General features: G+C 54.1%; 1 protein-coding gene across 1 annotated transcript in view; it reads left to right on the forward strand.

Moving 5' to 3' along the window:
* The first annotated feature begins 8,170 nt into the window (after window positions 1-8,170).
* PPP1R18 (protein phosphatase 1 regulatory subunit 18) overlaps window positions 8,171-25,513 on the forward strand; it is a 101,898-nt gene continuing 84,555 nt past the window's right edge. The window contains exon 1 of the mRNA XM_086920702.1: window positions 8,171-11,040. Coding sequence (XP_086776828.1) covers window positions 8,461-11,040 — 2,580 coding nt within the window. The 5' untranslated portion in view covers window positions 8,171-8,460. The remainder of the gene's footprint in view (window positions 11,041-25,513) is intronic.

Here is a 25,513-nt window from a genome sequence, read left to right on the forward strand (position 1 = left end):
CTTTCAGTGTTAGAGACGACCTTGAAAGAGAGCTCAAGTCCCTGTGCGACCAAGGGATTATCGAACCCACTGAGTCATCACTGTGGCTTTCACCCTTGGTTGTCGCACGTAAGAAATGTGGCAAACTGCGTGTCTGTGTGGATTTGAGGTCCTTCAATAAAGAAATCTGGGTTGACTCTCACCCACTACCAAAAATGTGCGATTTGTTTGCAAGTGTTAGAGGGTCCCGTTTTGTTTCTAAGCTGTACCTGGCCAGCGCATATCATCAGATTGAACTGGAACCTGAATCACGCCCTCTCACAGCCTTTATTTCACCTTTAGGCACTTTTCAATACAGACGCATGCCCTTCGGGCTTTCCTCTGCCGCCTCTGTTTTTCAACGGGTCATGAAGAGTATGTTAGGTGGAACCAGTGGTGTACTTGTCTTCCAGGACGATGTACTGATTCATTCAAAAGATGTCTCCACACATAACTCTTTACTTGAAAAAGTTCTGGAAGTTTTCAAGAATCATGGGGTGGTAGTTAAACCCCAAAAGTGAATGTTTCTCAATAAAGAACTTGATTATCTACATCATTTAATCTCTGGTGATGGAATAAAACCGAGGTAAGGGCTCCTAGATACCATCACCCCAGCTCCATCTCCATCTGATAAGAGTGGAGTCAAGTCTTTACTAGGCCTTTTGGAGTTTTATTCGAAGTTTGTCCCAAATTACCCACTATGGTACAGCCCATTAGTTCTCTACTTTGCAAAGGGTCTGGGACCAGCAAATGCTGCTCACCCAGGATCCTTCGTATGGTATCTCGCCTCATGCACTGTAAGTTTGGTGTTGTTCGTGTATCTGGAGGCAGGAATCTCAGAGCAGACTATCTTTCATGTTTTCCAATTGACAACGACAAGGAAGCAACATCTTCTTCACCCGCTGGGGAGGAAGATTCAGCTGATTGCCTGGTAGCATCACTCGATTTACCAGAACATGGGCTCGATACTGCAAACAGTTGGATTAAAGCTCTTTCTGGAGATGAGCTCTTACAAAGTGTATGTGGGTTTGTTAAGACAGGTTGGCCCAGAGAGTGTGCTCTTCCCCAATGCATACAGTATTTCTGGAAAGTGGAATCTGAGATTTCATTGGAAAACTGTGTTTTACTACATGGAAATAAACTTATTGCTCCTCAGAGTCTCAGGAAGGACATTATTATCAAGGCTCACAAGGGTCACTTAGGATCCACACTCACCAAGCGACTGGTCTGCGAATTCTTTTGGTGGCCCTCGATGGACAGTGATATTAATGATATAGTTGATTCATGTCCCATCTGCAGTTCTGCAAATAAAAGTTTTAAAGTTTCTTGTCCACCTCTCCTTTCCATTGAATGTCCTACCCGTCCTTGGTCCAAAGTTGGTGTAGACGTCATGGGACCTTTGGATATTTTACCAGGTGGATGTCGTTTTGTTCTTGTGTTAATTGATTTTGTCTCAAAATGGCCTGAAGTGAAACTGGTCAAAGAGGCTTCTACCAGCAGCATCATTCTCTTTCTTAAAGATGTTTTCTAAGGGAGGGGTTCCCTGACACCACGGTGACTGATAATGGGACCCAATTCACGAGTACAGAATTTGAATCCTTTTTGAAATCATGTAACATTCAACATGTTAAAAGCTCCCTTTATCATCCTCAATCCAATGGGTTTTTTGAGCGAATGAATAAGGTTGTGGAAGATTGTATTAAGTGGGCTCAGTCTTCCAACTGCGATATTGTCAACTCTCTCAACAGCATGTTGTGGTTCTACAGAACCACCCACACTTTACAACTAAAGTTTCCACCTTTGATTTGTTGAGAGGAAGAAAGCCCAATACCAGTTTTAAGCCCGCATGGATGAACAAATAGATTAAATCTGTTCCAGATATCGATAGTCTCATGAATCTGGTTAGAAAAAATGTTTGCAACACCCGGTCCAAACAAAAGTCTTGGTTTGACAAGAAAAAAGGGGTCAAGACTGTCTGTGTGGTTGTTGGAGATCTTGTTTGTGTTAAATCCCCAGTACATGTTAAGAAGGGTGAGAGCAAATTTGGTTCTCCCATTTCTGTCACCAGGATGGGTAGAAACTCTGTACAAGTTGAAGGGGGAAAATGGTGGAATGTTGGCAAAATTGTAAAAGTTAAGAATGTCCATACACATCCTGCTTCTACTTCTCATGATCCGAGATCAGTGCATCTTCAGATTTATCCCTCAGAAGGAGTTCAAGATCTAGGATGATTCCTAAGATGTTTATATTCCATGCTTTGTATTTTCTCATTAACTTATTGTGAATTGTTCTAGACTGATTGTACTCTCTTTGAAAATTATTAGCATTTTTTAGCGTTTAGTTTCACTTTGTTTCGCTTACTTTTCTTTTGATTTTTTTTGTTTTTCTTTTCTTTATTGAGAAAGGAGGATATGTTATATTCTCTTTATTTACATTTGCTTCTGTGCATAGTTCTACTACCCTTCCCATGCTTCATTCCATAGAAAGTGTTGCCTGGTTGCACTTGTTGCTGGGCTAGTTTGAAGGTTAATCCTGAGAGAGCCGTTGGAGTTGGATGTACCTGCCTGCGCTCTCTTGTCTGCTGTGTAGCTGTTTCACAATAAACTTCAAGTTAACCCTACCGAGTCTACGAGTCAAATACTACAGGACCTCAAAGCACTGCAGGGATCTCGGCTAAGGGACCTCTGACCGCTGAAGGGAGCTCAGCTAAGGGACCTCGGACCGCTGCAGGGAGCCCAACTAGGGACCTCAGACCGCTGCAGGGAGCTCGGGAAGGGGACCTCAGACCGCTGCAGGGAGCTCGGCTAGGGGACCTCAGACCGCTGCAGGGAGCCCGACTAGGGGCCTCAGACCGCTGCAGGGAGCTCGGGAAGGGGACCTCAGACCGCTGCAGGGAGCTCGGCTAGGGGACCTCAGACCGCTGCAAGGAGCTCGGCTAAGGGACCTCTGACCGCTGAAGGGAGCTCAGCTAGGGGACCTCAGACCGCTGCAGGGGGCCCGAATAGCGACCTCAGACTGCTGAAGGAAGCTCAGCTAGGGGACCTTAGACCGCTGCAGGGAGCCCGACTAGGGACCTCAGACCGCTGCAGGGAGCTCAGAAAGGGGACCTCAGACCGCTGCAGGGAGCTCGGCTAGGGGACCTCAGACCGCTGCAGGGCTCGGCTAGGGGACCTCAGACCGCTGGAGGGCTCGGCTAGGGGACCTCAGACCGCTGAAGGGAGCCCGACTAGGGGACCTCTGACCGCTGCAGGAGGCTCGGCTAGGGGACCTCAGACCGCTGCAGGGAGCTCGGCTAGGGGACCTCAGACTGCTGCAGGGAGCTCGGCTAGGGACCTCAGACCGCTGAAGGGAGCTCGGCTAGGGGACCTCAGACCGCTGCAGGGCTCGGCTAGGGGACCTCAGACCGCTGAAAGGAGCCCGACTAGGGGACCTCAGACTGCTGGAGGGCTCGGCTAGGGGACCTCAGACCGCTGAAGGGAGCCCGACTAGGGGACCTCTGACCGCTGCAGGAGGCTCGGCTAGGGGACCTCAGACCGCTGCAGGGAGCTCGGCTAGGGGACCTCAGACCGCTGCAGGGAGCTCGGCTAGGGACCTCAGACCGCTGCAGGGGGCCTGGCTAGGGGACCTCAGACCCCAGCAAGGAGCTCGGCTAGGGGACCTTAGACCGCTTTAGGGAGCCCGACTAGGGACCTTAGACCGCTGCAGGGAGCTCGGGAAGGGGACCTCAGACCGCTGCAGGGAGCTCGGGAAGGGGACCTCAGACCGCTGCAGGGAGCTCGGCTAGGGACCTCAGACCGCTGCAGGGAGCTCGGCTAGGGGACCTCAGACCGCTGCAGGGCTCGGCTAGGGACCTCAGACCGCTGCAGGGAGCTCGGCTAGGGGACCTCAGACCGCTGCAGGGAGCCCGGCTAGGGGACCTCAGACCGCAGCAGGGAGCTCGGCTAGGGGACCTCAGACCGCTGCAGGGCTCGGCTAGGGGACCTCAGACCGCTGGAGGGCTCGGCTAGGGGACCTCAGACCGCTGAAGGGAGCCCGACTAGGGGACCTCTGACCGCTGCAGGAGGCTCGGCTAGGGGACCTCAGACCGCTGCAGGGCTCGGGTAGGGGACCTCAGACCGCTGGAGGGAGCTCGGCTAGGGGACCTCAGACCGCTGCAGGGCTCGGCTAGGGGACCTCAGACCGCTGGAGGGCTCGGCTAGGGGACCTCAGACCGCTGAAGGGAGCCCGACTAGGGGACCTCTGACCGCTGCAGGAGGCTCGGCTAGGGGACCTCAGACCGCTGCAGGGGTCTCGGCTAGGGACCTCAGACCCCTGCAGGGAGCCCAGCTAGGGGACCTCAGACCGCTGCAGGGAGCCCAGCTAGGGGACCTCAGACCGCTGCAGGGAGCCCGGCTAGGGGACCTCAGACCGCAGCGGGGAGCTCGGCTAGGGGATCTCCGACTGCTGCAGGGAGCTCAGCTAGGGGACCTGGGACCCCTGGCAGGGAGCTCGGCTGAAGGACCTCAGACCGCTGCAGGGAGGTGTGATCTGACAGCTCGCAGGAACGCTCGTGGGTTTTCACCCTTCCTGCATGCAGCCTCAGCCCTCTGCTCAACTGCGCCCCCCAGCGCCCCTCTGTGCCCTCCTGCGTCCCTGTGCGGAGTTCCCAGGGCGCACCCCCTCTATGGCTGGCCGGAGTGGCCCCCCAGCAGGGATCCCCCCGCCCCCGGCTCTAGAAGAGGAAGCGGCTGCTCATTGTCTGTGCCCAGCTGTGTCCTTGGACTGCTGCCTCCTCCACCCCCCCCCCCCCTCCGCCCCGCCCCCGCCCTCCCTGTGATGCGCACGGATTGAAGGATTGTGCCCGGATTAACCACAGCCTGAGCGCTCGGGAAGGTCTCCGGAGCCAGGACCCGAGACAGCCCGGGAGCAGCACCCGAGACAGCCTCGGCCCTGGGCGTCCACCGGAGACCGAGAGCCACCCGGGCCGCCCACCCGCCTGGGACCCCGAGCCACCCCACCCCGCCGGGACTTCCCTCCGAGACAGACACCCAGCCTTCCCGGGCTGCCACCATCGGGAGGACCGCCCGGATCCAAGATTCCACCGGAGACCGAGAGCCACCCGGGCCGACCACCCTCCCGGGACTGCCAGCCACCCCACTCCGCCTGCCGCAGGACTACCACCTCGAGGCTGCCACCCAGCCTTCCCGGGCTGCCACCCCCCGGAGGACCGACAGCCACCCTCTGGGCACCGTCTCCAGGCTCCATCCCTGGGGCTGCCAGTCCACCCTCTGCTGCCGCCCACATAGTGTCCGAACCCCATCCATAGCCGGACTCCCCCCATCTTCCGGGATCTTTTCTTCTGCCACCTGGGGGGCAGTGGGCGGAGCCTGAGACCCCCGCCTGCTCCTTGTCGCCCTCATTGTTCCAGGTGTCTGTCCCCTCTTCGTCGCCCTATTGTTCCATTTGTCTGGCATTGTTGAACCCCTCGCCGTCGTTTCTGCCCCCCCTGCTGTTTTGGGTCTTGAGCATCTCTACTGTCTGTCTCCTCCTTTCACCCCTAGACGCCCCTTGTAGTCAGCACTTGCTGCTTGTTGTTGGTGGCCTGTTAGTGTTTTCGCTAGCCTCTCCTTGTCTCAGTCGCCACAGATCGCCTTCAGTCGCCCCCCCCCGCCCTGTGCTCTCTCGCCTCCGCCTGGATGCGGTCGCCCCTCTGATTGCCTTTGTGGCTTCTCTTTGTTTCAGTCCTTTGTACCGGGGGCTTCTCTCGCTTGTGTTGCCTATTGTCGCCCATACCCTCTTGTCCTCTTCTATCGCCACATCACACGGCCAGACGCATCACACGGTCAGACACATCACACGGTCAGACACATCACACTGTGAGACACATCACACGGTCAGACACATGCTAGACACACACTGCTAGACACATCACACTGTGAGACACATCACACGGTCAGACACATCACACTTCCAGACACATCACACGGTCAGACACATCACACGGTCAGACACATCACACTTCCAGACACATCACACTGCCAGACACATCACACTGTGAGACACATCACACTGTGAGACACATCACACGGTCAGACACATCACACTGTGAGACACATCACACGGTCAGACACATCACACGGTCAGACACATCACACTTCCAGACACATCACACGGTCAGACACATCACACGGTCAACACATCACACGGTCAGACACATCACACGGTCAGACACATCACACTGTCAGGAGTCTTGCTTCCCGCCCTGGCTTATTGTTGATGGTCACCTGAGAATCCTGCCAGCTTCTGACCACCTCTGACCATTCTCGCTCATGCTGCCTGTCAACCCTTACTGTTTATCATCTCATTCTTTGTTGCCCCTTTTAGCTTTCAGTCGTCTCATTGTTTTTGGTTGCTTCTTGTAGCTGTTGATTGTCTCATCGTTCTGAGTTGCCTCTTACAGCTTTCAATCGTCTTATTCTTGGTTCTCCCTTATAGCTTCTGATCGTCTCATCTTTCTTAGTTGTCTCTTATAGCTTCTGATCGTCTCATCTTTCTTAGTTGTCTCTTACAGCTTCTGATCGTCTCATCTTTTATAGCTTCTGATCGTCTCATCTTTCTTAGTTGTCTCTTATAGCTTCTGATCGTCTCATCTTTCTTAGTTGTCTCATATAGCTTTCGACCTTCTCTTCGTTCTTGGTTGCCCCATATATCTTTCAATCGTCTCATCTTTCTTAGTTGTCTCTTATAGCTTCTGATCGTCTCATCTTTCTTAGTTGTCTCATATATCTTTCAATCGTCTCATCGTTCTTGGTTGCCCCTTATAGCTACTGATCGTCTCATCTTTCTTAGTTGTCTCTTATAGCTTCTGATCGTCTCATCTTTCTTAGTTGTCTCATATATCTTTCAATCGTCTCATCGTTCTTGGTTGCCCCTTATAGCTACTGATCGTCTCATCTTTCTTAGTTGTCTCTTATAGCTTTCAGTCGTCTCATCCTTCTTGGTTGCCTATTATAGCTTTCGATCTTCTCTTCGTTCTTGGTTGCCCCTCATAGCTTTCAATTGTCTCATAGTTCTTGGTTGTGTCTTATAGATTTTGATCGTCCCATCTTTCTTAGTTGTCTCTTCTGATTTTCAATCATCTCATCGTTCTTGGTTGCCCCTCATAACTTACAATCATCACATCATTCTGTGATTCCTCGTTATAGATTTTGATCGTGTCTTGTCATTCTTGGTCACCTGCTAATTCTCTTCATTGCCCCTTGTCGCTCTCGTTCATCTCATCGTTCCTTACCACCTTCTAATCCTCTTTGTTGTCGCTCTTGATTTCCATTACCTGTTGTCCTTGATCCCTGTCTTACAGTCTTTGTTGCCCCTTCTTGCCTCATCATTTTTGGCCTGCTCCAGTTGCTCTTTCTTGCGTCTTCCTGCTTTGGAGCATTTCTTATTGTCCATGGTCCTCTACTAGACTTGTTGCCCCTTGTTTTCCTCAATCTATCCCTTTTGCAGTGGATCACCTCTTGTCGTGGTCCTTGGGTACCGTGTTCTGTGGCTTTGCCGCTAGGTTGAAGCTATGTAAGTCACATGCACGCTGTTTTCACTCCGTATGTCAGTTGCACAGTGTTGCCCCTGATTGTTTTTCAGTTGCCCGCTGTGCTTTGTGATTGACAATCCAACTCTTCTTGATTGACGCTTGTTGTTTGCGATCGTCTCCTATGGTCCTCCCTAGGGGTGTCTTACAATTCTTGATCGCCCCTTATTTTGATCTGTCAACACATTGTTTCCAAAAGCCTCTTCTCGCTCTCTCTCAGTCGCCTTTTATTGACCCCAGTCGCCCCCCAGTCTGGGTCCTGTAGCAGTTTTTGTTCACTTTGTTAACAATGTTTCATTGTCCCATCACGCCCCCGGTCCCGGATTACCAAGGCGTTCTGGCACGAGGTTAAATGGCGGGCTCTTCAGGGAGCAAGCGGGGAGGGGGCACCCGGGTAGGGGGGGCACCAAGGGAGGACTGGCAGATATCCCAAGATGGCCTCCGTCACAGAAGCACCAGGAGGCGGTGCCAGCGGCCATGGACTAGCAACTCTGGGGAACGGCAAGCGGCCAGCCTTATCTTCGGCCTTTTGAAGTAATTGTGTTGCATTTTTATTTTTGGGGCTCTTTTTTTTCCTTTAACGACTGTACCCCAACCTCTTGAGGTGGAGAGGACAGGACTGGAGTGGCAGTGGACTGACTTCTTGTATGGATTGGTAGCGTGACGTCATCGCCAATACTCTTGGCTTCTGAGACTGAGGTGGATTTGCCCACAAAATTGAAGGCAGTATTTTTTCAAACTTTCAGTATTTGCGTACCCCAAAACCTGGATTGCTTTTGAGGGGTGTTTGTGGTGCTATAGATGCCTCTGTTGTAGGAGGACAGACTTTAAAAGTAAAATACTGCCCCATCCTAAAGTAAAATTCACCCTTTAAAATGGCGGCCCTGCCCGAATGGAAGCTGCAGCTCCTGGAGAGGAAGAGGAAGGAAGAGGAGGAAGGCCGGAAGCGCGAGGTGGAGCTCCAGGAGAGGTTGTCCAAGATGCCCACCTGGAAGCGGGAAATCATCGAGAGGCGGCGGGCCAAGCTGGGCTCGGGGGCCTCCTTCTCGGAAGTTGGTGAGGGCGTTGGGGTCTCGCCACAGCATGGTGGACCAGGCCCCGTCGGCAGTGGGGATGGTGGCCCAGATGAGGACGAGAGGACGGTCCTACAGGAGAAGATTGGGCCAGTGCACCAGAACCCGTTCATCAAGCTGGAGAAGCAGCGGAAAGAGAGCACGGAGAGCGACTCTGGCACCAAGGCGCGGAACATGTCGGACATATACAGCCAGATGCCGGGCGTGCGGACCATTCGGGCTGAAAATATCATCATTATTGAGTCGGATCCCAGCTTCTTCCAGCTTGATGACCATCGGGAGGAGAACAAGTCCAAGAGTGTGGAGGCCCTCAACAGCATGATGGCCGCCGGCAACCCCCGGGAGATCCACGCCAACGAGGTGCTCATCATCAAGTCGTCCATGAGCCGCAGCGTGGAAGACCTCAACACCATCAACCGTACCCAGGAGGACAACACTCCGGGCCGGCCACGCAAGGGCCAAGTAAGCCAACTGCTGAGCAAGTTTGGGCAGGAGAAGAGCAGCTGGTCCAGGACAGCCAGGTCCCTGAGCACGGAGCACCTAGCCGACAAGGACCACAAGGAAAGCTGTAACGACGAAGCACTATCCCCGGAGCCGGAGATGGCACGTGGCTGTCCACTTACCATCCCGCGGTGGGAAACCAATGGACAGCTCAAGGCTAACCTCAAGGACAGGACCTCACCAATGTCCCCCACTTCTCCCAGCACCCCCAGGACTCACTCAGCTAATGACTCCAGGCGAAGCCCTCTGCCCATCGGTTCAGAGGAGCAGAGGGCCAGGGACCACTCGCTCAGTCCAAGCAGGTCGCTGCCCCCCCAGCACAAGGTGACCCCCTTCCACAGTCAGCTGAAGTCCAAGTCCCTGGAGGTGAGCTCACCCACGTCACCCTGCCGGTCGCCGGGCTCGCTGAGTCCCCTCGTGCCCAAGCCCTGGCAGAAGGACCTGCTGAGACATGTGGAGGTGGCGCAAGAGCCCCGGGCAAGCATGGCATCAACACCCAAGGACGTGACCATGCCAGCGGGTGAGCGGTCACCTCTGGAGGGACCTACCAGCCTCAGAGGTCCCATGCATGGGGTGCTGGGCGAGGACCACCTCCACAATGGCGCCCAGGAGGAGGGCGGCGACCAAGGTGGCACAAAGCCAGAGCCATCGTGGCGAAGTCATCTGGTTGACCCTGAAAATCAACGCAAGGGGGGTGAAGCAGCGAGCCCCCCAAAAAGGACGTATGGAAGAGAAAGCAGCTGGGAGAAAGAGTCCACCATGTGCCCAGGGTCAGCCATGTGTCTGGAGTCACAGGGGGTCGCCTACCTGGAGTCAGGGGCAGAGGCGCGTCCAGGGTCCCCAGTGCCCCCAGGAGCAGGGTCACCAGGAGCAGGGACACCGGAGTCACCAGGATCAGGACCACCGGTGCCCCCAGGATCCGGCCCACCAGTGTCCCCGGGGCCAGCCCCACCAGAGCCCCCCAGCTCCCTGCCTGGGGCCCCCACCACCCCCAACCTCTTGGGCGCCGTGGGGGCCTCCACCAGCCGGAACGACTCGTTCTCGGTGCGGCCCGCCCCCCCGCCGGACCTGAGCCTGCTGGCCGAGGGCGACCTGCAGGGGCTAGCGCTGGCCCAGCTGCGGCTGCAGTCCCGGAACTCGTTCGTCATCGAGCCCCGGCGCCGGGCCAGCCCTCCCCCGGCCCACAGGCCCTGCCCCGGCCCCGCCGTGCCACAGGAAGCCAGCACCCCGCCTCCGCCCCAGCTCCGGGCGCAGAGCCCGGCGCCCCCCACCGACCCCCAGCCCGAGCCCCCCAGCATGAGCGGCCTCTACAACCTCAGGGCCCCCAGCCCGGGGCCGCCGCCCAGGGCGCGCGCCGACGACGGGCGGCCACCGCCCTTCAGCCTCCGCCAGCCGGGGGCCTGCTTCTACCAGCCGGAGCGGCCGGGGGCCCGGCCTGGGGCCCCAGAGCCGGGGCTCCAGAGGGCGGGGGGCACGGAGGAGAGCCCGGGAAGAGGAGGCCCCCCTCAGGGACCCTGGAGGGCGGCAGGCACGGAGGAGAGCCCGGGCAGAGGAGGGCCCCCCCAGGGGGGCCAGGAGGAGGGGGCCCCGGCCAGGCGAGGGGGGCCCCTCCCGGGCGCTGCACCCCCACACCCCTCCATGCAGCGCAAGAGCGGCAACACCATCACCATCAACCCCCGGAAGGCCCCGCCGGGGGCCCCCATCATGGAGAACGGGGGCCCGGCCCTTCCCGTGGAGACGGATGCTGCCAGCAGGACAGAGGGGGGGCGCCCCCACCCCCTGAAGAAGCGATACCCCACGGCCGAGGAGATCAAGGTGATCGGGGGCTACCAGGCCCCGGGGAGGTCCTGCCTGTCCAAGAGCGACCCCCAGCGGAGGAAGGTAGGAAGCGGGGCCCCTGGGGGCATGGGGGGATGTGGGGTGGAGCACTGTGTGTGTGTGTGGGGGGGCGGGGCAGTGGAAGCGATGAGGTACTGCAATCTGATACACTATCACTGGGGGGCAGTAGAAAGGCGATGAGGGGCTGCAGTCTGGGGCACTATCACTGGGGGGCGGTAGAGAGGCCATGAGGGGCTGCAGTCTGGGGCACTATCACTGGGGGCAGTAGAGAGGCGATGAGGGGCTGCAGTCTAGGGCACTATCACTGGGGGGCAGTAGAGAGGCGATGAGGGGCTGCAGTCTGGGGCACTATCACTGGGGGGCAGTAGAAAGGCGGTGAGGGGCTGCAGTCTGGGGCACTATCACTAGGGGGCAGTAGAGAGGCGATGAGGGGCTGCAGTCTGGGGCACTATCACTGGGGGGCGGTAGAGAGGCGGTGAGGGGCTGCAGTCTGGGGCACTATCACTAGGGGGCAGTAGAGAGGCGGTGAGGGGCTGCAGTCTGGGGCACTATCACTAGGGGGCAGTAGAGAGGCGATGAGGGGCTGCAGTCTGGGGCACTATCACTGGGGGGCGGTAGAGAGGCGGTGAGGGGCTGCAGTCTGGGGCACTATCACTGGGGGGTGGTAGAGAGGCGGTGACAGGCTGCAGTCTGGGGCACTATCACTGGGGGGCGGTAGAGAGGCGATGAGGGGCTGCAGTCTGGGGCACTATCACTGGGGGGTGGTAGAGAGGCGGTGACAGGCTGCAGTCTGGGGCACTATCACTGGGGGGCGGTAGAGAGGCGATGAGGGGCTGCAGTCTGGGGCACTATCACTGGGGGGCAGTAGAGAAGCGATGAGGGGCTGCAGTCTGGGGCACTATCACCGGGGGGCGGTAGATCAATCTCAAATTACATCAGGGGCGGCCTTAGGCATATACAAGCTGCGCACCTGCACAGGGCCACCAAACCCCAGGGGCCACCACGCCAGGCCCGAGGCACTTGTAAATGGTGCTCAGGCCCCGGCCGGGGCCCGTGAGGCTCTTAAGAAATGGTGCGTGGCCCCGGCCGGGGCCTCTACCTACATTCCTTGCCCAGGGCCACCATGAGCCTAGAGCCGGCCCTGATTACATAAACACAGCACAAGCAGACGAGCTTCACTCACCTGGCCTATCATGGAACATATCAAGTGAAGGATATAAGGAGACACACAACACTGAATTTAGTTCTAAAGGTAAATCTTTAGTAGAAACCTTTTCTGAATCAATCAAAAAATATATGCAGCTTCCGGAACAAAGAAACACATAGACTGTGAAAACATAGACTGTGAAAACACGTGATTGGTGAAATGGTGCTGTACAAAGATAAAACAAATGACATATATTCGTACATATAGACAAAACATATGGTCATGGGTGTCCACTTTAGAGACCACTCGTCACAACAGGATGAAGTATTTCCTTATTTGTGTTGAGACTTTGCGTGGACGGATACACATAAACAACGTCGACGTTTCGACCCTATATATTACTGCACACTCATATGCATCTGTCGGGTCTTCATCAGGACTCAAATGGGGGTTTGGACAGCCTGAAAGCACGAAGGAAGCGTATTTAATGTCTTTCGTGGGTCCTTTAGTTAGAGGATGTCGGCCGACAACCTCGTAAAGCAATCTTGAAGTGGTCAATTCTTTTCTGATTTAATTCGCGATCTTCTTCACCAGCCGGTGGAAAGATGTGAGTGGGTTCGCCCACGTAGCGATCACTTAGAGCGCTCTGACACCCTCACGGGTCTGGTTCGCGCTCTATAGAACCTTAAATAAATAAAGTGGACACCCATGACCAAATGTTTTGTCTATATGTACGAATATATGTCATTTGTTTTATCTTTGTACAGCACCATTTCACCAATCACGACCAATCACTCAGTGTTTTCACAGTCTATGTGTTTCTTTGTTACGGGCAGCTGCATATACTTTTTGATTGATTCAGAAAAGGTTTCTACTAAAGATTTACCTTCAGAACTTAATTCAGTGTTGTGTGTCTCCTTATATCCTTCACTTGATATGTTCCATGATATGTATTAAGTACAGTTTAACTAAGCAATTGTGATTCCCGACAGAACCACTGTTTTAGTTTAGCTTCAATACTCAGGTTCTGAGGGTTACTGGGTTACCCCGTTATAACTAATCGCTCATCTAGCAGGCATCACTGGTCAATGCAAGCTTCTTTCCTCCAGTACCTATACAGGACAGATACTGCAAGCTCCATTCACATAGACACAGCACAAGAAGGCAAGCTTCTCTCACATTGACTAGCTGGCCGGTTCCAGCATAGGCTGAGCAAGCTTCTCTCACATTGACTTGCTGGCCGGTTACAGCATAGGCTGAGCAAGCTTCTCTCACATTGACGAGGTGGCCGGTTACAGCATAGGCTGAGCACGCTTTTCTCACATTGACGAGGTGGCTGGTTACAGCATAGGCTGAGCACGCTTCTCTCACATTGACTAGCTGGCCGGTTACAGCATAGGCTGAGCAAGCTTCTCTCACATTGACGAGGTGGCCGGTTACAGCATAGGCTGAGCACGCTTCTCTCACATTGACGATGTGGCTGGTTACAGCATAGGCTGAGCACGCTTCTCTCACATTGACGAGGTGGCCGGTTACAGCATAGGCTGAGGAAGCTTCTCTCACATTGACTTGCTGGTCAGTTACAGCATAGGCTGAGCAAGCTTCTCTCACATTGACTTGCTGGCCGGTTCCAGCATAGGCTGAGCAAGCTTCTCTCACATTGACGAGGTGGCCGGTTACAGCATAGGCTGAGCACGCTTCTCTCACATTGACGAGGTGGCTGGTTACAGCATAGGCTGAGCACGCTTCTCTCACATTGACTTGCTGGCCGGTTACAGCATAGGCTGAGCAAGCTTCTCTCACATTGACTTGCTGGCCAGTTACAGCATAGGCTGAGCAAGCTTCTCTCACATTGACGAGGTGGCCGGTTACAGCATAGGCTGAGCAAGCTTCTCTCACATTGACTTGCTGGCCGGTTACAGCATAGGCTGAGCACGCTTCTCTCACATTGACGAGGTGGCCAGTTACAGCATAGGCTGAGCACGCTTCTCTCACATTGACGAGGTGGCCGGTTACAGCATAGGCTGAGCACGCTTCTCTCACATTGACGAGGTGGCCGGTTACAGCATAGGCTGAGCACGCTTCTCTCACATTGACGAGCTGGCCGGTTACAGCATAGGCTGAGCACGCTTCTCTCACATTGACGAGGTGGCCGGTTACAGCATAGGCTGAGCAAGCTTCTCTCACATTAACTTGCTGGCCGGTTACAGCATAGGCTGAGCAAGCGTCTCTCACATTGACCTGCTGGCCGGTTACAGCATAGGCTGAGCACGCTTCTCTCACATTGACCTGCTGGCCGGTTACAGCATAGGCTGAGCAAGCGTCTCTCACATTGACTTGCTGGCCGGATACAGCATAGGCTGAGCAAGCTTCTCTCACATTGACGAGCTGACCGGTTACAGCATAGGCTGAGCAAGCGTCTCTCACATTGACTTGCTGGCCGGATACAGCATAGGCTGAGCAAGCTTCTCTCACATTGACGAGCTGACCGGTTACAGCATAGGCTTAGCAAGCGTCTCTCACATTGACTAGCTGGCCGGTTACAGCATAGGCTGAGCACGCTTCTCTCACATTGACTTGCTGGCCGGATACAGCATAGGCTGAGCAAGCTTCTCTCACATTGACTTGCTGGCCGGTTACAGCATAGGCTGAGCAAGCTTCTCTCACATTAACCTGCTGGCCGGTTACAGCATAGGCTGAGCAAGCTTCTCTCACATTAACCTGCTGGCCGCTTACAGCATAGGCTGAGCAAGCGTCTCTCACATTGACGAGCTGGCCGGTTACAGCATAGGCTGAGCACGCTTCTCTCACATTGACGAGGTGGCTGGTTACAGCATAGGCTGAGCACGCTTCTCTCACATTGACTTGCTGGCCAGTTACAGCATAGGCTGAGCAAGCTTCTCTCACATTGACAATCTGGCCAGTTAGAGCATAGGCTGAGCACGCTTCTCTCACATTGACGAGGTGGCCGGTTACAGCATAGGCTGAGCACGCTTCTCTCACATTGACCTGCTGGCCGGTTACAGCATAGGCTGAGCAAGCTTCTCTCACATTGACTAGCTGGCCGGTTACAGCATAAACTGAGCAAGCGTCTCTCACATTGACTTGCTGGCCGGTTACAGCATAAACTGAGCAAGCTTCTCTCACATTGACTTGCTGGCCGGATACAGCATAGGCTGAGCAAGCTTCTCTCACATTGACGAGCTGACCGGTTACAGCATAGGCTGAGCAAGCGTCTCTCACATTGACTTGCTGGCCGGATACAGCATAGGCTGAGCAAGCTTCTCTCACATTGACGAGCTGACCGGTTACAGCATAGGCTTAGCAAGCGTCTCTCACATTGACTAGCTGGCCGGTTACAGCATAGGCTGAGCACGCTTCTCTCACATTGACTTGCTGGCCGGATACAGCATAGGCTGAGCAAGCTTCTCTCACATTGACCTGCTGGCCGGTTACAGCATAGGCTTAGCAAGCTTCTCTCACATTGACTAGCTGGCCGGTTACAGCATAGGCTGAGCGCGCTTCTCTCACATTGACTTGCCGGACGGATACAGCATAGGCTGAGCACGCTTCTCTCACATTGACGAGCTGGCCAGTTACAGCATAGGCTGAGCAAGCGTCTCTCACATTGACTTGATGGCCGGTTACAGCATAGGCTGAGCAAGCTTCTCTCACATTGACTTGCTGGCCGGTTACAGCATAGGCTGAGCAAGCTTCTCTCACATTGACGAGCTGGCCGGTTACAGCATAGGCTGAGCAAGCGTCTCTCGCATTGACTTCCTGGCCGGTTACAGCATAGGCTGAGAAAGCTTCTCTCACATTGACTTGCTGGCCGGTTACAGCATAGGCTGAGCAAGCGTCTCTCACATTGACGAGCAGGCCGGATACAGCATAGGCTGAGCAAGCTTCTCTCACATTAACTTGCTGGCCGGTTACAGCATAGGCTGAGCAAGCGTCTCTCACATTGACGAGCTGGCCGGTTACAGCATAGGCTGAGCAAGCGTCTCTCACGATGACGAGCTGGCCGGTTACAGCATAGGCTGAGCAAGCGTCTCTCACATTGACTTGCTGTCCGGTTACAGCATAGGCTGAGCAAGCTTCTCTCACATTGACTTGCTGGCCGGTTACATCATAGGCTGAGCAAGCGTCTCTCACATTGACTTGCTGGCCGGTTACAGCATAGGCTGAGCAAGCTTCTCTCACATTGACTTGCTGGCCAGTTACAGCATAGGCTGAGCATGCGTCTCTCACATTGACTTGCTGGCCGAATACAGCATAGGCTGAGCAAGCTTCTCTCACATTGACGTGCTGGCCGGTTACAGCATAGGCTGAGCAAGCGTCTCTCACATTGACTTGCTGGCCGGTTACAGCATAGGCTGAGCAAGCATCTCTCACATTGACGAGCTGGTCGGTTACAGCATAGGCTAAGCAAGCTTCTCTCACATTGACCTGCTGGCCGGTTAGAGCATAGGCTGAGCAAGCTTCTCTCACATTGACTTGCTGGCCGGTTACAGCATAGGCTGAGCAAGCTTCTCTCACATAGACTTGCTGGTCGGTTACATCATAGACTTAGCAAGCTTCCCTCACATTGACTTGCTGGCCGGTTACAGCATAGGCTGAGCAAGCTTCTCTCACATTGACGTGCTGGCCGGTTACAGCATAGGCTGAGCAAGCGTCTCTCACATTGACTAGCTGGCCGGTTACAGCATAGGCTGAGCACGCTTCTCTCACATTGACTAGCTGGCCGGTTACAGCATAGGCTGAGCATGCTTCTCTCACATTGACTAGCTGGCCAGTTACAGCATAGGCTGAGCAAGCTTATCTCACATTGACTTGCTGGCCGGGTACAGCATAGGCTGAGCAAGCGTCTCTCACATTGACTAGCTGGCCGGTTACAGCATAGGCTGAGCACGCTTCTCTCACATTGACTAGCTGGCCGGTTACAGCATAGGCTGAGCACGCTTCTATCACATTGACTTGCTGGCCGGTTACAGCATAGGCTGAGCAAGCTTCTCTCACATTGACTAGCTGGCTGGTTACAGCATAGGCTGAGCACGCGTCTATCACATTGACTTGCTGGCCGGTTACAGCATAGGCTGAGCAAGCGTCTCTCACATTGACTAGCTGGCCGGTTACAGCATAGGCTGAGCACGCTTCTATCACATTGACTTGCTGGCCGGTTACAGCATAGGCTGAGCACGCGTCTCTCACATATACTTGCTGGCCGGTTACAGCATAGGCTGAGCACGCTTCTCTCACATTGACTTGCTGGCCAGTTACAGCATAGGCTGAGCAAGCTTCTCTCACATTGACTTGATGGCCGGTTACAGCATAGGCTGAGCAAGCTTCTCTCACATTGACTTGCTGGCCGGATACAGCATAGGGTGAGCACGCTTCTCTCACATTGACGAGCTGGCCAGTTACAGCATAGGCTTAGCAAGCTTCTCTCACATTGACTTGCTGGCCGGTTACAGCATAGGCTGAGCAAGCTTCTCTCACTTTGACTTGCTGTCTGGTTACAGCATAGGCTGAGCAAGCTTCTCTCACATTGACTTGCTGGCCGGTTACAGCATAGGCTGAGCAAGCTTCTCTCACATTGACTTGCTGGCCGGTTACAGCATAGGCTGAGCAAGCTTCTCTCACATTGACTTGCTGGCCGGTTACAGCATAGGCTGAGCAAGCGTCTCTCACATTGACTTGCTGGCCGGTTACAGCATAGGCTGAGCAAGTTTCTCTCACATTGACTTGCTGGCCGGTTACAGCATAGGCTGAGCAAGCTTCTCTCACATTGACTTGCTGGCCGGTTACAGCATAGGCTGAGCAAGCGTCTCTCACATTGACGAGCTGGCCGGTTACAGCATAGGCTGAGCAAGCTTCTCTCACATTGACGAGCTGGCCGGTTACAGCATAGGCTGAGCAAGCTTCTCTCACATTGACTTGCTGGCCGGATACAGCATAGGCTGAGCAAGCTTCTCTCACATTGACTTGCTGGTTGCTGGCCGGTTACAGCATAGGCTGAGCAAGCTTCTCTCACATTGACGAGCTGGCCAGTTACAGCATAGGCTGAGCACGCTTCTCTCACATTGACGAGCTGGCCAGTTACAGCATAGGCTGAGCACGCTTCTCTCACATTGACTTGCTGGCCGATTACAGCATAGGCTGAGCAAGCTTCTCTCACATTGACTTGCTGGTTGCTGGCCGGTTACAGCATAGGCTGAGCAAGCTTCTCTCACATTGACTTGATGGCCGGTTACAGCATAGGCTGAGCAAGCTTCTCTCACATTGACTTGCTGGCCGGTTACAGCATAGGCTGAGCAAGCTTCTCTCACATTGACGAGCTGGCCGGTTACAGCATAGGCTGAGCAAGCGTCTCTCACATTGACTTGATGGCCGGTTACAGCATAGGCTGAGCAAGCTTCTCTCACATTGACTTGCCGGCCGGTTACAGCATAGGCTGAGCAAGCTTCTCTCACATTGACGAGCTGGCCGGTTACAGCATAGGCTGAGCAAGCGTCTCTCACATTGACTTCCTGGCCGGTTACAGCATAGGCTGAGCAAGCTTCTCTCACATTGACTTGCTGGCCGGTTACAGCATAGGCTGAGCAAGCGTCTCTCACATTGACGAGCAGGCCGGATACAGCATAGGCTGAGCAAGCTTCTCTCACATTGACTTGCTGGCCGGTTACAGCATAGGCTGAGCAAGCGTCTCTCACATTGACGAGCTGGCCGGTTACAGCATAGGCTGAGCAAGCGTCTCTCACGATGACGAGCTGGCCGGTTACAGCATAGGCTGAGCAAGCGTCTCTCACATTGACTTTCTGTCCGGTTACAGCATAGGCTGAGCACGCTTCTCTCACATTGACGTGCTGGCCGGTTACAGCATAGGCTGAGCAAGCGTCTCTCACATTGACTTGCTGGCCGGTTACAGCATAGGCTGAGCAAGCATCTCTCACATTGACGAGCTGGCCAGTTACAGCATAGGCTAAGCAAGCTTCTCTCACATTGACCTGCTGGCCGGTTAGAGCATAGGCTGAGCAAGCTTCTCTCAAATTGACTTGCTGGCCGGTTACAGCATAGGCTGAGCAAGCTTCTCTCACATAGACTTGCTGGCAGGTTACATCATAGACTTAGCAAGCTTCCCTCACATTGACTTGCTGGCCGGTTACAGCATAGGCTGAGCAAGCTTCTCTCACATTGACTTGCTGGCCGGTTGCAGCATAGGCTGAGCACGCTTCTCTCACATTGACGTGCTGGCCGGTTACAGCATAGGCTGAGCAAGCGTCTCTCACATTGACTAGCTGGCCGGTTACAGCATAGGCTGAGCACGCTTCTCTCACATTGACTAGCTGGCCGGTTACAGCATAGGCTGAGCATTCTTCTCTCACATTGACTAGCTGGCCAGTTACAGCATAGGCTGAGCAAGCTTATCTCACATTGACTTGCTGGCCGGTTACAGCATAGGCTGAGCAAGCGTCTCTCACATTGACTAGCTGGCCGGTTACAGCATAGGCTGAGCACGCTTCTCTCACATTGACTAGCTGGCCGGTTACAGCATAGGCTGAGCACGCTTCTATCACATTGACTTGCTGGCCAGTTACAGCATAGGCTGAGCAAGCTTCTCTCACATTGACTAGCTGGCTGGTTACAGCATAGGCTGAGCACGCTTCTATCACATTGACTTGCTGGCCGGTTACAGCATAGGCTGAGCAAGCGTCTCTCACATTGACTAGCTGGCCGGTTACAGCATAGGCTGAGCACGCTTCTCTCACATTGACGAGCTGGCCGGTTACAGCATAGGCTGAGCACGCTTCTCTCACATTGACTTGCTGGCCAGTTACAGCATAGGCTGAGCAAGCTTCTCTCACATTGACTTGATGGCCGGTTACAGCATAGGCTGAGCAAGCTTCTCTCACATTGACTTGCTGGATGGATACAGCATAGGCTGAGCAAGCTTCTTTCACATTGACTTGCTGGCCGGTTACAGCATAGGCTGAGCAAGCTTCTCTCACATTGACTTGCTGGCCGGTTACAGCATAGGCTGAGCAAGCGTCTCTCACATTGACTTGCTGGCCGGTTACAGCATAGGCTGAGCAAGCTTCTCTCACATTGACTTGCTGGCCGGTTACAGCATAGGCTGAGCAAGCGTCTCTCACATTGACGAGCTGGACGGTTACAGCATAGGCTGAGCAAGCTTCTCTCACATTGACGAGCTGGCCGGTTACAGCATAGGCTGAGCAAGCTTCTCTCACATTGACTTGCTGGCCGGATACAGCATAGGCTGAGCAAGCTTCTCTCACATTGACTTGCTGGTTGCTGGCCGGTTACAGCATAGGCTGAGCAAGCTTCTCTCACATTGACGAGCTGGCCAGTTACAACATAGGCTGAGCAAGCTTCTCTCACATTGACTTGCTGGTTGCTGGCCGGTTACAGCATAGGCTGAGCAAGCTTCTCTAACATTGACTTGCTGGCCAGTTACAGCATAGGCTGAGCACGCTTCTCTCACATTGACTTGCTGGCCGATTACAGCATAGGCTGAGCAAGCTTCTCTCACATTGACTTGCTGGTTGCTGGCCGGTTACAGCATAGGCTGAGCAAGCTTCTCTCACATTGACGAGCTGGCCAGTTACAGCATAGGCTGAGCAAGCGTCTCTCACATTGACTTGTTGGCCGGATACAGCATAGGCTGAGCAAGCTTCTCTCACATTGACGAGCTGGCCAGTTACAGCATAGGCTGAGCACGCTTCTCTCACATTGACGAGCTGGCCAGTTACAGCATAGGCTGAGCACGCTTCTCTCACATTGACGAGGTGGCCGGTTACAGCATAGGCTGAGCAAGCTTCTCTCACATTGACGAGCTGGCCGGTTACAGCATAGGCTGAGCAAGCTTCTCTCACATTGACTTGCTGGTTGCTGGCCGGTTACAGCATAGGCTGAGCAAGCTTCTCTCACATTGACGAGCTGGCCAGTTACAGCATAGGCTGAGCACGCTTCTCTCACATTGACGAGCTGGCCAGTTACAGCATAGGCTGAGCACGCTTCTCTCACATTGACTTGCTGGCCGATTACAGCATAGGCTGAGCAAGCTTCTCTCACATTGACTTGCTGGTTGCTGGCCGGTTACAGCATAGGCTGAGCAAGCTTCTCTCACATTGACGAGCTGGCCAGTTACAGCATAGGCTGAGCAAGCTTCTCTCACATTGACGAGCTGGCCAGTTACAGCATAGGCTGAGCACGCTTCTCTCACATTGACGAGCTGGCCAGTTACAGCATAGGCTGAGCACGCTTCTCTCACATTGACGAGGTGGCCGGTTACAGCATAGGCTGAGCAAGCTTCTCTCACATTGACTTGCTGGCCGGTTACAGCAGAGGCTGAGCACGCTTCTCTCACATTGACGTGCTGGCCAGTTACAGCATAGGCTGAGCAAGCGTCTCTCACATTGACGAGCAGGCTGGATACAGCATAGGCTGAGCAAGCTTCTCTCACATTGACTTGCTGGCCGGTTACAGCATAGGCTGAGCACGCTTCTCTCACATTGACTTGCTGGCCGGTTACAGCATGGGCTGAGCAAGCTTCTCTCACATTGACTTGCTGGCCGGTTACAGCATAGGCTGAGCAAGCTTCTCTCACAGTGACGAGCTGGCCAGTTACAGCATAGGCTGAGCAAGCTTCTCTCAAATTGACGAGCTGGCCGGTTACAGCATAGGCTGAGCAAGCGTCTCTCACATTGACTAGCTGGCCGGTTACAGCATAGGGTGAGCACGCTTCTCTCACATTGACGAGCTGGCCGGTTACAGCATAGGCTGAGCAAGCTTCTCTCACATTGACTTGCTGGCCGGTTACAGCATAGGCTAAGCAAGCTTCTCTCACATTGACAAGCTGGCCGGTTACAGCATAGGCTGAGCAAGCTTCTCTCACATTGACTTGCTGGCCGGTTACAGCATAGGCTGAGCACGCTTCTCTCACATTGACTAGCTGGCCAGTTACAGCATAGGCTTAGCAAGCTTCTCTCACATTGACTTGCTGGCCGGTTACAGCATAGGCTGAGGAAGCCTCTCTCACATTGACGAGCTGGCCAGTTACAGCATAGGCTGAGCACGCTTCCCTCACATTGACTTGCTGGCCAGTTACAGCATAGGCTGAGCAAGCGTGTCTCACATTGACTTGCTGGCCGGTTACAGCATAGCCTGAGCAAGCGTCTCTCACATTGACTAGCTGGCCGGTTACAGCATAGGCTGAGCAAGCGTCTCTCACATTGACTTGCTGGCCGGTTACAGCATAGGCTGAGCAAGCTTCTCTAACATTGACTTGCTGGCCGGTTACAGTATAGGCTGAGCACGCTTCTCTCACATTGATGTGCTGGCCGGTTACAGCATAGGCTGAGCAAGCTTCTCTCACATTGACGAGCTGGCCGGTTACAGCATAGGCTGAGCAAGCGTCTCTCGCATTGACTAGCTGGCCGATTACAGCATAGGCTGAGCAAGCTTCTCTCACATTGACTTGCTGGCCGGTTACAGCATAGGCTGAGCAAGCTTCTCTCACATTGACAAGCTGGCCGGTTACAGCATAGGCTGAGCAAGCGTCTCTCACATTGACTTCCTGGCCGGTTACAGCATAGGCTGAGCACGCTTCTCTCACATTGACTAGCTGGCCAGTTACAGCATAGGCTTAGCAAGCTTCTCTCACATTGACTTGCTGGCCGGTTACAGTATAGGCTGAGCACGCTTCTCTCACATTGACTTGCTGGCCAGTTACAGCATAGGCTGAGCAAGCGTCTCTCACATTGACTTGCTGGCCAGTTACAGCATAGGCTGACCAAGCGTCTCTCACATTGACTAGCTGGCCGGTTACAGCATAGGCTGAGCAAGCGTCTCTCACATTGACTTGCTGGCCGGTTACAGCATAGGCTGAGCAAGCTTCTCTCACATTGACCTGCTGGCCGGTTACAGCATAGCCTGAGCAAGCTTCTCTCACATTGACTTGCTGGCCAGTTACAGCATAGGCTGAGCAAGCTTCTCTCACATTGACTTGCTGGCCGGTTACAGCATAGGCTGAGCAAGCGTCTCTCACATTGACTTGCTGGCCGGTTAGAGCATAGGCTGAGCACGCTTCTCTCACATTGACTAGCTGGCCGGTTACAGCATAGGCTGAGCAAGCTTCTCTCACATTGAATTGCTGGCCGGTTACAGCATAGGCTGAGCAAGCGTCTCTCACATTGACTTGCTGGCCGGTTACAGCATAGGCTGAGTAAGCTTCTCTCACATTGACTTGCTGGCCAGTTACAGCTCAGGCTGAGCAAGCTTCTCTCACATTGACTTGCTGGCCGGTTACAGCATAGGCTGAGCACGCTTCTCTCACATTGACGAGCTGGCCAGTTACAGCATAGGCTGAGCAAGTGTCTCTCACATTGACTTGCTGGCCGGTTACAGTATAGGCTGAGCACGCTTCTCTCACATTGACGAGGTGGCTGGTTACAGCATAGGCTGAGCAAGCTTCTCTCACATTGACCTGCTGGCCGGTTAAAGCATAGGCTGAGCACGCTTCTCTCACATTGACTTGCTAGCCAGTTACAGCATAGGCTGAGCACGCTTCTCTCACATTGACTTGCTGGCCAGTTACAGCATAGGATGAGCAAGCGTCTCTCACATTGACGAGGTGGCCGGTTACAGCATAGGCTGAGCAAGCTTCTCTCACATTGACGAGGTGGCCGGTTACAGCATAGGCCGAGCAAGCTTCTCTCACATTGACTTGCTGGCCAGTTACAGCATAGGCTGAGCAAGCGTCTCTCACATTGACTAGCTGGCCGGTTACAGCATAGGCTGAGCAAGCTTCTCTCACATTGACGAGGTGGCCGGTTACAGCATAGGCCGAGCAAGCTTCTCTCACATTGACTTGCTGGCCGGTTACAGCATAGGGTGAGCAAGCTTCTCTCACATTGACTTGCTAGCCAGTTACAGCATAGGCTGAGCAAGCGTCTCTCACATTCACTTGCTGGACGGTTTCAGCATAGGCTGAGCAAGCTTCTCTCACATTGACTTGCTAGCCAGTTACAGCCTAGGCTGAGCAAGCTTCTCTCACATTGACTTGCTAGCCAGTTACAGCATAGGCTGAGCAAGCGTCTCTCACATTGACTTGCTGGCCGGATACAGCATAGGCTGAGCAAGCTTCTCTCACATTGACTTGCTGGCCGGTTACAGCATAGGCTGAGCAAGCGTCTCTCACATTGACTTGCTGGCCAGTTACAGCATAGGCTGAGCAAGCTTCTCTCACATTGACGAGCTGGCCAGTTACAGCATAGGCTTAGCAAGCGTCTCTCACATTGACTTGCTGGCCGGTTACAGCATAGGCTGAGCAAGCGTCTCTCACATTGACTTGCTGGCCGGTTACAGCATAGGCTGAGCAAGCGTCTCTCACATTGACAAGCTGGCAGGTTATAGCATAGGCTGAGCAAGCTTCTCTCACAATGACGAGCTGGCCGGTTACAGCATAGGCTGAGCAAGCGTCTCTCACATTGACTTGCTGGCCGGTTACAGCATAGGCTGAGCAAGCTTCTCTCACGATGACGAGCTGGCCGGTTACAGCATAGGCTGAGCAAGCGTCTCTCACATTGACTTGCTGGCCGGTTACAGCATAGACTGAGCAAGCTTCTCTCACATTGACTTGCTGGCCAGTTACAGCATAGGCTAAGCAAGCTTCTCTCACATTGACGAGGTGGCCGGTTACAGCATAGGCTGAGCAAGCGTCTCTTACATTGACTTGCTGGCCGGTTACAGCATAGGCTGAGCAAGCTTCTCTCTCATTGACTTGCTGTCTGGTTACAGCATAGGCTGAGCAAGCTTCTCTCACATTGACGAGCTGGACGGTTACAGCATAGGTTGAGCAAGCGTCTCTCACATTGACTTGCTGGCCATTTACAGCATAGGCTGAGCAAGCTTCTCTCACATTGACTTGCTGGCCGCTGACAGCAGAGGCTGAGCAAGCGTCTCTCACATTGACTTGCTGGCCGGATACAGCATAGGCTGAGCACGCTTCTCTCACATTGACGAGCTGGCCAGTTACAGCATAGGCTTAGCAAGCGTCTCTCAAATTGACTTGCTGGCCGGTTACAGCATAGGCTGAGCAAGCGTCTCTCACATTGACTTGCTGGCCGGTTACAGCATAGACTGAGCAAGCGTCTCTCACATTGACAAGCTGGCAGGTTATAGCATAGGCTGAGCAAGCGTCTCTCACATTGACTTGCTGGCCGGTTACAGCATAGGCTGAGCAAGCTTCTCTCACGATGACGAGCTGGCCGGTTACAGCATAGGCTGAGCAAGCGTCTCTCACATTGACTTGCTGGCCGGTTACAGCATAGACTGAGCAAGCTTCTC

The sequence above is a fragment of the Lissotriton vulgaris genome, chromosome 5, assembly GCF_964263255.1.
Source record: "Lissotriton vulgaris chromosome 5, aLisVul1.2, whole genome shotgun sequence".
NCBI classification, from domain to species: Eukaryota; Metazoa; Chordata; class Amphibia; order Caudata; family Salamandridae; genus Lissotriton; species Lissotriton vulgaris.